We start from the raw sequence: 12157 nt of genomic DNA, 5'->3' as shown, positions 1-12157 counted from the left end.
GTTAGGAATGAAGATAAGACAAACTTTATGTAAATTGGAGAATATTAAAAGAAAAGAAAAACAGAAAAGAGAACACTGTAGATGTCTAGGAAGATATTTAGTGTATATCTACCCCATGTCAAGAGAAATACACAATTTTGTTTTTTAAAAAATCCAAAATCTCTTCAGCTGTCTCTAGTTGTGCTGATTTATTATGAATCTTAGAAGCAGAAAAAATTTAAATTACATTAAAATCACTAAAGTGTATCTCTGTTTAAAACAATCTTCAGCAAAATAATTTTCTACATGATTTAGTTTGTAATAATTGTCTGAAAGTTATTTTAGGTTTTTTTTCAAACTTTTTTGTTTTTAAAATTGAAGGAACATTTTTTTCTAGCATAGTAATATATAAAGTCAGTTAATATGAAATTATGATTTATCTCTGCAGTGTTCTGAGGAGGACAAAGAAAGTATCGTTTCCCTGCCAAATTATCTGTATATTCAGCAGGATAGCTGTAGGATAGATTTGTAAACATCTGCTTTATTTCATTTTCTAATCATATTTATATTTATTTAATAGGGTGAACGGGGTCCCCAAGGTCTTCCTGGTCCTCCTGGAGAAGATGGGATGAGGGTATATTAAACTTAATGTCTTTTAATAAATATCTGAAATTAAAACATAAGAGAAAAAAGTCAGGTTGAATCGATGTATTTTCTAACTGTGTTGCCCTCCTATTCATTTTGTCGATGGCAGGGAGAAGATGGAGAAATAGGTCCGAGGGGTCTTCCAGGTGAAGCTGTAAGCAACTTCCTTTCTTTTTAAAATAATACTTTGTCTTGGAAGAACAGTGACTGGTGTTGTACATATAAAGTCAATAATAAACTCAGGTGATTATAGCAGTCTTACCTAAGCTAACTAACCAGGTGATCGTTACGGGAAAGCATTTTAAAAGGAGGGCACGTAGAGCTTTGTTATAGGGAAAGTCTTAGAAATGGAGAGGAAAGAAATTTGGAATAGAACATCTTTTCAGCCAAAAATCTTACCTAGTTTTTGTTGCTGTTTCTTTGTTTTATCTTTTTTTTTAATATCATCAATAGCTCCAGAATCTATCTATATATTTAGGATAAATGGATCTTACAACCAGAATAAACAGGTGCCTAGTATATATCAGATGTAAGGATAAAATGTGCTAGATGATATTATGTGCTAGATTATATTACTTTTTTCCACCAAATTATACAAATGAGGAAACTGAATTGGGAAGGTTTACCCAAAGCTAGTTAATCAAAACACCAGGCTAGAGCCAGGCCTCTTAATTTCAGTCCTAGCTTGTCTCATTATAGCGCCTTTGAGTTGACAGGCTCAAGGGAATAGGAGAGGCAGTAAATGACTGTACTCATTTTTCTAAAGAAGGTGGAGCACATGGAGGAAGGGAAAAAGAGAAGAAATTGATTAAGTTTCAAGAATAACAATTTAAAAAAAATCTCTTAGGAAAATGATTTCTATTATCCGCATATATAGTTTATTTAAACACCTGTTTGTTTCTTTCCCTTTATGAATATTCTCTCAGGAAGGAATATAAAACAAGAAAATCAGGATTTTTTGATTAATATAATCTATCTGAATGAATAATAAGATTTAATAAGATTCAGGGTTGCCATTCAAGTCAGAAAATGACACAGAAGTGACAAAAAATATTAAGCTATTTCTTATTTTTAAAATTTCCCAAATGACTCATATGTAGATTTATAGAACCAAAGATACAAGAGTGTATATGCTAAAACTCCCTGTTATCCATTCTGACTTCTGGATCAGTATAAACATGAGATATTTGTGTTACATAAAAATGGTATTTTAAACACCACAGGCAGTGTGTTAATAGAAGATGTACAGATATTTTTACTGGGAACATTACATTCAAATTTCTTTGGAGGAGGAAGTATATTTTGAGGGCATTTCTAATGAGGATGTGCTTTTTTTTTTTTTTTTTCCTTCTAGGGCCCACGAGGTCTGCTGGGACCAAGGGGGACTCCAGGACCTACTGGGCAGCCTGTATGTATTGCTGGAAATATTCCGAATTTTCTAGGGAAAGCTTGTTGTCAGATATTTTAAAGCTTAAGACCATGACAGCTTTCGGTAGACAGCTAGGTATTTACTGCTTTGTTATATTCTAAGACCTAATGATCCTGCCTATCAGTTAAACTGATTATTCTCCCCCCCACCCCCTTTCTTTCTTTTCTCTTCTTTTTAGTTTATCTACTTTATTGTTTCATGTCAAATTTCCAACACACAGTGGAAAATACTGCTAGGTTGTCTCCAATGTGGACATAGATAAGAGAGTATAGACCTTGTCTTTTTCCTCATCTCTAAATCCTAAAATGATTTTTAGTTACCCCAGGCTAGTGGGTGTCATGCTATTAGGTTCATTTTTTTTTTTAATTTTCTGTTGTAGCATTTAAACTTACAAATATCCATATATATATTATATATGTAATTACTTATACAAAATATTTGCACATATGTAAATATGTATATAAATATTTTTTTTTTCTTTATTGAAGGGTATTGCGGGTGTAGATGGCCCCCCAGGACCAAAAGGAAACATGGTATGTAGAAACCATCTGTAAAATAACTCATTTCTGCAATCTAGGTACTAATGAACCGCTTCTGTTGCTAAATCTAAAAAAAGAAAAAATTCTTACAATATTTTGCTAAGTCCATTAGCTTCTGCTAGCATTAATATTTACGAGATCTTCCAGATTCTCCATAGGGAAAATTGATTTGGGGACTGTTTTTCAAATGAGAAGAAAAAAAAATGTGAACTAACCCTATTAAAGACTATTTTTCTCTGGCAGGGTCCCCAAGGGGAGCCTGGACCTCCAGGGCAGCAAGGGAATCCAGGACCTCAGGTAAGTCCAAACCACTGCAGTTCCTTTGAGATAATGAGGTAAGAGGGTATCTTTTCATGAGAACATGGACAGCCTCAACATTTCCCTGTGTAGGGCTAGAAATGTTTGCAATGTGAAAGTAGGAAGATAATTCTTTTTTCTCTTTTTGAAAAATGTGAGCAAATTTGCAGAGGCCCCTTTTTTCCAAGAATAAAATGAATCATTCAGTGTTCATGGAATGCCGGCATGGATAGCCACACCTGCAGGAGGTTTCTGACTAGGATCGTATTACAGTCTCTCTGCCAGAAGAGTAGCCTGTGTAAAATGCCTCACAGTGTTCCAAAACTTTCTGGGAAGTGTGAGGAATGTATATAGATTCTCATGACTCATTTCATGTGAAACAGAAGGTTATTTTTCTATTTAAAAAAATGTATTCTTGGGCGCCTGGGTGGCTCAGTTGGTTAAGCGACTCCCTTCGGCTCAGGTCATGATCCTGGAGTCCCTGGATTGAGTCCCGCATCGGGCTCCCTGCTCGGCGGGGAGTCTGCTTCTCCCTCTGACCCTCCCCCCTCTCATGTGCTCTCTCTCATTCTCTCTCTCTCAAATAAATAAATAAATCTTTAAAAAAAATGTATTCTTATGATGTGGTTCCTGACATATGAAATAAATTCTTTTAAAATAGGGTCTTCCTGGTCCACAAGGTCCAATTGGTCCTCCTGGTGAAAAAGTAAGTTACTCTGTGGTTTTGGTAATGCCTAGTCACCAATTTTGGGTTGTCAACCTTAGGCAGAAGGAAAGCCTGCCTTCTATTTTTGATAAGATGTCGAGATGGCTCAGCACATAAGGAATTAATCTGGAGTAAAACCTTGAGAGTACTGTGTGAGAGGGGGAAGTCATTCATACATCTCTGAACTATAAATGATAAAATTCACATAGTTCCATATGGATAGCTTCCAAATGTGACCTTCTCAGTCATATTAAATTTAGAAATGCACAGGTATGAATGAGTGTTTTCTCTTCATTTTGGTTCTCCTTTTCTTTCTCATTATTTAAAAAAATGTCATTAGGTTTCCCTGCGACAAAGGGTTTCTAGCAAGATCTGATTAAGGGAAAATTGTGAAGTTATCATTCTCACCATTTTTCATGTATAAATGGCAAAGGACGTTCTTGTTAATAATAACTCAATGTCTCGATCAAAACAAGAATAAATCTTTAATTAAAGAGATGTCTTTCTCCCTGATTTCTTCTGCTGGATTCCTTAACTAATAGTTCCTGTCCCCTGTGGTTACAGCTCAGTGTTAGCTGGTTCCTTTTAATACCTTTCCCCCTTATTATCATTGATTTCTGTGAACATATTATTTTTTAAAAAATAAGCAGCTTTACTGGGGTGTAATTTCACATCATAAAATTTCACTCATTTTAAGTGTACTGGTCAATGATTTTTAGTAAATTTACAGAATTGTGCCACAATCAAATTTTTTTAGAATATTTTTGCCACTCCAGAAAGAAACCTTATGTCAATTTGCACTCTCTGTTCCACCCACCAACTTAGACAACCACTGCTGTGCTTTCTGTCTCTGTAGATTTGCCTTTTCTGGACATTTAATATGAATGAAACACATGAATTAATTTAAAATATGAACTTAATCATATAAATGAATATAAAATGTGGCCTTTGTGTCTGGCTTCTTTCATTTGGCATAAAGTTTTCGAGGTTTACTCATGTTGCAGCATACATCAACTCTTTTGCTCCTTTTCATTGTCAAATGCATTCCATTAATGGAATATACCACATTTTGTTTACTTATTTAGCAGCTGATGGACTTATGAGTTGTTTACTCTTTTGAGCTTTTATGAATAGTGCTGCTATGAATATCTGCATATAGGTCTTTGTGTGGAACTTATTTTGATTTCTTTTGGGTAGACACACAGAAGTGGAATTTCTGGGTTATATGGTAAATTTAATGCTTAACATTGGAAGAAGTTTCCAAACTGTTTTCCAAAGTAGTTGCACCATTATTTCATTCCTATCAGCAATGTATGAGGATTCTAGTTTCTCCAGATCTTCGTGAATGTTTGCTTTCCTTCTTGATTATTGTCACTCTTCTTGGCGTGAAATGGTATCTCATTGTGGTATTAATTTGCATTCCCCTAATCACTAGTGAGGTAGAGCATCTTTTCATGTGCTTATTGGCTATTTCTATATCTTCTTTGGTAAAATATCTATTCAAATACTTTGGTAATATTCTAATTGAGTTATTTATCTTATTATTATGTTATGAGAGTTAACATCAAATTTAAGTGGTCTTTAAGGTACTTTTTTGTGCATATTTTCTGTATGGTACAGAGATCTATTGGAAAGTGCCCTATGAATTAAAGATGTACCAAAAGTGATTTCAAATCTTTACTTTAGACCAGAAATTTTAACTTGGGCATCTTTTACCATACTTTAGATTAGCTCATCATGAACATACTTTATTCATTATAAATTGTATTTGAGCGTAAGTTATTAAATTTTCTACCATGAATTGGATTCTTAAGAGGAATTTGCTTTTAAGGTAAACTAGGATATCTGAATTCCATCTGTCGAGCCAAAGGCAAAATATAGGAACTGGTTCACTGTACTTGTGGTAGGAAGAGAGCTGTCTTCAGCCCAAGCAGCTTGTTTTTCCAATCTGAATGTATCCAGCTTGTGGGTTCAAAGACAGTCTCTTTTCATCAAAAGAAGAAAGGAACTCAAGAACATGAGAGACACATGTTCTATTTATACTGCATCTATGATATATATTTTTTTATTTTGCATCTATATGACTTTATTTTCTTTATGATACACTGTATTCTGTTCATTCTGGCTTAAGAACCTTATCTCCCAAAACTTGGTGAATGGTGTTTTCAGCTGGATCATGGTATAATCTAACAAATAAAATATAAATATTGTCATATATTTTAAATTCCCACTAACTTTTATATTTTTGTCTTAAGTTATTATAGCCTGTACTTTTATTATATTTGTGATAAAATATTTTATAAATGTTGTTAATTAACTAAATTAGATAAAACAACTATATTCTTTATCCTGACATTTTGATAACTTAAGTATCTTGAAAGTTTCCTGTGATTTGATTTATGATGTCATAATTTACATCACTCATATATTAATTGCTTTAGAGAAAACAAATAATATAACTTTCTGAGTTAAGAATGAAATAATAAGGGGCGCCTGGGTGGCTCAGTTGGTTGGACGACTGCCTTCGGCTCAGGTCATGATCCTGGAGTCCCGGGATCGAGTCCCGCATCGGGCTCCCTGCTCGGCGGGCAGTCTGCTTCTCCCTCTGACCCTCCCCACTCTCATGTGTCTCTCTCATTCTCTCTCTCTCAAATAAATAAATAAAATCTTTAAAAAAAAAGAATGAAATAATAGGACACAAAATAAATATCAAAGGCAAGGGCTTTGAACATGAATATGGATCTGGGTTCACTTATACTGCAACTCTGTCACATACTAACATTGGTTAATTTACCCAAACTCTTTAGACAAGGATACTTCATAGAATTGTTTGAGACTTAAAATGGACTTTATATAAAAAAAAAGGACTGTGTATCTTATCTATCTATCTATCATCTATCTATCATCTATCATCATCATCTACCTATCTATAAATTGCTTAACATAATGCATAGAAACACAATAAATTTTCATTATTTTATTAAAATCTAAAAAATATGACACATGAAAAAATGCTCAACATCACTCATCATTAGGGAAATACAAATCAAAACTGCCGTGAGATATTACCTCACACAGTCAGAATGGTTAACTTAATTTTTTTAAAAATCATTTTATAGCTCAAGATTTTTAATATTTCTAGTCCCTTAAATATAGCAACAACAAAAAATCCATGTAGTATTGCCCATAGATCATCGTCATAAGATATCACAACTGCTGGTAAGAGTAATTACTGGAATATTTCTGCATTTGTACTTTACATCTCTTTTTGAAGAGCAAAAGACAATTTATGTGACAGACAAAATACTATCATTAAAAATACAGTGTTTTACAATGGTCATGACATGTTAGATTACTTGACTGAAAATGACTTTGCAGAGTGGTAAATGGAAACATTTAAAACCTTTAAATGAGATGCAGTTAACCTCAGTTATAAAATATAAATTGTTCAATTTAAAGGTTATCCTCAATTTTTTTGTTGTTCTGTTGTGATTTAAGTTACATTTCTTGTAAACTCTAGATTATCAGTCTATATAAATATAACACTTTTCCTAAATACTCTCTGAGAATGGAAATGGATATTGTGTCCAATATCTAGGCTTGCTTATATAGCTTTTCCCTTTCAATTGTTTCTAAATTCTGCCTAATTACTTGACCAGTAAGCAATAATTGTTTGGGCTCTGGAGACTTGATAAGTTCATTATTCTCAGCAGAATGCCAATTTTCCTATCAAGAAAAGTTTACTTCTTGTGGTAGCCATTCTTACTATGTTCCAACTGTAGTAATGGCATGTTAAAAGACATTTGAAACCATCCATGGTTAAAAAGAAATTAGAGTAATGAGTAGAATAGTTATTAGTGTTAATAGTTGCATATTAGGTTATGTCCTTTGACATCAAAATATTAGATTTGTTTTTCTTTGTGTCCTATGAATAACTGTCACAATATATTTCTTAACACATTTTAATAATTGGTCATGTTCCATCAATGTTACCATATAATTATTTGAATTAGCACTTATTAATATCTTTGATGGAAGTAAATCAACATATTCCTGACCTATATTGTCTTTCTTTTTATTCTCTAAGCTCTAGTTTATTGTGGTAGGCAAAAACTAATTTGCTAATTTAAAAGAAGATACATTTAGGACTACAAAGCAGACCAAAAACTAGCATGTTTTTGACATATGTAAAATTTGGTTTTCATTTATCTCAATATAATGTTTTCTACATATATTTAAAAGTCATTTAAATGTTTATTGCTTATAGGTAAAAGCTAGAGACTTGTTAAGAATTTTATTAATAGTATATTCCTATGTAAAAGCCAGACTTTTCATTATTCTCATTTTTTAAAATAAAATGTTCTCTTTCTCTATTTGATTAGGGACCACAAGGAAAACCAGGCCTTGCAGGACTTCCTGGTGCTGATGGGCCTCCTGTAAGTAATAGTTACTTGTCATTAAAATTCTATATATTACCTTCAAGAATAGATTTTCCATGTATTTTAGAAGTGATTTTCTGAAAACAAATTACACCAGTAATGAAACATTGATCCTTCTAAAAATACCATTTCATCATGTCACTTCCATATTGCAAAATCTTTAAGGATCATGCAGTGGTCCTTGGATAAACTCATTCTAGTACTCTGGTGCCAGAATCTCAAGATCTTCCTACTTCCTCATTGAACCATCAGTTCCAGGCAAGCAGATCCACTCGCTTCTCTCTCAGCATTCTCAAAATGTCTTTATTGCTAAACCTTTCCTGTGGCCTTTTTTTTTTTTTTCATAGGAAGCACTTTCCCATTCTCTCTCATTTTTCAAAGTACATGTTTCCTGAGGGTCCAGTAGTAATTTCTCACCATTTGTAAATTTCCTCAACCATCTTCCATGAATATTCCTCAAACTTCAGAGATTTCTACGTTTTCTAGAAATATAGCAATGTTTATTGTACCCCAATGTATAATAATAAAAATGTGTAATGGGGCGCCTGGGTGGCTCAGTTGGTTAAGCGACTGCCTTCAACTCAGGTCATGATCCTGGAGTCTCTGGATCGAGTCCCACATTGGGCTCCCTGCTCGGCGGGGAGTCTGCTTCTCCCTCTGACCCTCCCCCCTCTCATGTGCTTTCTCTCTCTCATTCTCTCTCTCTCAAATAAATAAATAAAATCTTAAAAAAAATTATAAAAATGTGTAATTACATAATATCTGTAGTTGTTATTTTCTTAAAAAAGATTTTATTTATTTACTTGAGAAAGACAGAGATTGTGACAGAGATAGTGAGAAGAGAAGCATGAGCAGAGAGGAGAGGGAGAAGCAGGCTCCCCACTGAGCAGGGAACCTGATGTGGGATGGTTCATGACCTGAACCAAAGGCAGACACTTAACCGACTGAGCCACCCAGGTGCCCCTGCAGTTGTTATTTTTAAAAATTTGTTATTTATGTTTCTTTTATTTTCCTCAAACTACTTATATTTTTGAGCTAGGATCCAAAATTTTTACTCAGTGTAATTGTGATGGAGTTACACATTTTTGTTTACTGACTCAATTATTTTATTATTAAAACTATTAGTATTTGTGATCTTGCTATATTTTCTTTTTTTTTTAACAATTTCAAGTTCTTGCTATATTTTCAAATGTCCCATTCATATGCCTTAGCTGCCTTTTGAAGATGCATGTTTGATTATTTGATCAATATGCAAAATCGAAGTCATATTGAAATAAATATCTTTATGTAAGAACTAATTGATACTGGCATTGAATTGTTAATGGATGTTCTGTATTATTTTATGTACTTGTCCCAAACTCTCTCAGATACAGTATATAGTTGGTGAAACTTATATTCATAAGCTTATTATGTTTCCTTCCAAATGCAATTTCTAATGTTATTTAAAGCCATATGCCCTGATGCAAAACGTTCAATATCTTTTGAAACAATAGATTTGAAAAAAAGGAACAATTTTGTAGTGTTATAAGCTACCATTAATATTACATCTTACCAGTATTATGTTTTTACTAAATATAGGGTCATCCTGGAAAAGAAGGCCAGTCTGGAGAAAAAGGTGCTCTGGTATGTTACAAAGTATCCATGTAAATGTCCTGTCACCTTATGTCTAAGAGAAAATGCCTTACTTTGGTCATCTTTATGATATATATTCTTCTATGATCACTTAGGGATAGGAATACTGGAAAGTAAGTACCAGAAAATAGTTTGTATCTACCTTTAAACATGTCTTTACTTTCTAAAGACTTTTGCTGTCATTTAAATATAAATCATGTCCTGTTAGTTATTTTTGTTTAGGGTGTAGTAAACAGATGTGTCTTAGATAGGTAAGTTTTAATATTGTATTAGTAATTTTATAAACTAGACTGTATTCTTTATTTTTTAAATAAATATTCTCATGATCAGAGATAAATCCAGATTCTGCATATGTAGTATATGTGGAATAAATTACCACAAATGATAACAATGAAATTGGATAAGAATTACTAAATATCAATAAACTGCTTATGTCACCCTAATTTTATCTTTACTTCAATGATTATCAAAATATCTAAATAAAATATTAAAATATTAAAATAAAATATTAAAATAAGAGCTTATTTATTGTTAATACTATTTTGGATTACAGGAGAAGTGGGTAGGATCATTTTGTTTAGAGTTGCTACTTTTAGATTCATTAAAATAGCATTAAAAGACAGCATTACTATAGAAATTATATATTTTTAAAAATTGTTTCCTTTAGGTAAACTAATTAAATGAAACCGGCTGTGGAAAATATATAATCTTGGTCATCTTCTTGATGATGTGAATTCTACAAAAGTTATACCAGTTTTCTATTACAAATATTTGTCTATTGTAGACATTGAAGACACTAGATATTTTCAGGTTTAGAAAATTAGTTATTAATTATATAATTATTCACTTTATTTTATATATAATGTTTATCTTATTTTGCATAAATATATGACAATAAATTTGGAGTAGGTAGGGCTAGTCACATGGTTTGTTCATCATATTTGACTTTAGAAACAAATGATAAACTCCCTAAGTAATCTCTACCAATAGTAGAAAAATGCCATCTTTTTGTAGATTATTTGGTAAAAAATAGTGTGGGAATGAGTAGCACTTTCAATGTATTCTATATTTAAATAGCAATGGGTCTTTTTTAGGGTCCACCTGGTCCACAGGGTCCTATTGGCTACCCTGGTCCCCGAGGAGTAAAGGTAAATGTGATTCTTTTTCATATCATTTAATTTCAATGCAAAATATTATAATCATTTAATTCTTCTAATTTATTCCATAGGGAGCAGATGGTGTCAGAGGTCTCAAGGGATCTAAAGGTGAAAAGGTAAAATATAATTTATTTAGGTGATTTTAATTGCCATATATCTATTAGACCAAAAATTTAAATTTATTCAACAGATATTTCATTTCTCAATATATATTAAATAATTACTTGATACCAGACAATGCAAGCCTGATTTTGTATTTTGTATCCTGCAAATTTTTTTGAAGAAAGATTATACCTTGGGATGAGGACTAAATTATAGAAGAGAAGCAAAGATATGTCATAAACAGAATTAATCCTGTATCCCTTTTTTTCTTACACGTGTTTACCTTTTATAAATCATAGAGTTGCCTTATGAATAAATTAGCTACAGGGTTTATACAATATCCAGCTGTATGCATAACAGAGGAATGTTTATTCCTTTCTGTCTTTACTAAAATCCCCAAGGTTCTTAAGCTGAAATGCAGTGCAAAATTTAGAAGTACCCTAAATCATTTGGAGGAAGAGGAAGTCTTTATACATTATACTGTATGCAAAGCAAAAGTATTAATGAGAAGGAAATAAAGATTAAAACTAGGCAGAGGTGGATGAAAGAATGTGGGATTTTTTTATAGAGCATTTGTAGTTTGTCTTTGGACAAAGAAACTGAAATTGAGTTTTTTTTTTTTTCATAAATGCCTAATGTCAGTGTAGATCCCCCAAATCCTTTAGTGATTATGTTAAAATAAAATGACATTACTCACAGTCAGTATTATAAATGCTTACTACAATATTACATTTAAAGATTAGGGTTTAAAATAAAATGTTTGTAGTTTTGTTGAAAAATTATGGAATATAAATTTTGATTTTAAGGATAACTTTATTCCCATAGTCATAATGTTATAAAAACACACACACACACACACACACAAAGCGCCTTGTGTGGATTTGATATCAGTAAGGAGTGGATAACAAGAAGGGATGGACGTCTACCCATTATAATTTATTTTTCTGAAAAAATAAAAAGTAACATATTGACACATTGTCAAGTTATGCAATTATATCCGGTTCTATTGTATGAAAAATGTCATTTGAAATGAACTCAGCTACTTTAATGAGAATCCCAGTTCATTCTTATCATCACAGATGAACTTCAGGATATAATGTCTTCCTGAGTTGGTAGCTGAGCACAATGACTGATCAGACAGGGGTGAACTTGTAATTATTTGCAGATGGCCTGTGCAAAAAAATGTATATATATATATATATATATATATATATATATATATATATATATAT

At 32.3% G+C, this 12157-nt stretch overlaps 1 protein-coding gene across 1 annotated transcript in view; it reads left to right on the top strand.

Annotated features, from left to right (window-relative positions):
- Positions 1-12157, top strand: part of COL11A1 (collagen type XI alpha 1 chain) — a 206989-nt gene that overhangs the window by 94662 nt on the left and 100170 nt on the right. Inside the window, exons 20-29 of the mRNA XM_021690257.1 lie at positions 560-613; positions 734-778; positions 1979-2032; positions 2542-2586; positions 2836-2889; positions 3551-3595; positions 7978-8031; positions 9613-9657; positions 10761-10814; positions 10895-10939. Of these exons, the coding sequence (XP_021545932.1) occupies positions 560-613; positions 734-778; positions 1979-2032; positions 2542-2586; positions 2836-2889; positions 3551-3595; positions 7978-8031; positions 9613-9657; positions 10761-10814; positions 10895-10939 (495 nt within the window). The remainder of the gene's footprint in view (positions 1-559; positions 614-733; positions 779-1978; positions 2033-2541; positions 2587-2835; positions 2890-3550; positions 3596-7977; positions 8032-9612; positions 9658-10760; positions 10815-10894; positions 10940-12157) is intronic.

The sequence above is a fragment of the Neomonachus schauinslandi genome, chromosome 4 (genome assembly GCF_002201575.2).
Source record: "Neomonachus schauinslandi chromosome 4, ASM220157v2, whole genome shotgun sequence".
Classification (NCBI taxonomy): Eukaryota; Metazoa; Chordata; class Mammalia; order Carnivora; family Phocidae; genus Neomonachus; species Neomonachus schauinslandi.
The sequence above is the reverse complement of the archived record's forward strand: the minus strand, read 5'-3'. Positions and strand labels throughout refer to the sequence as shown.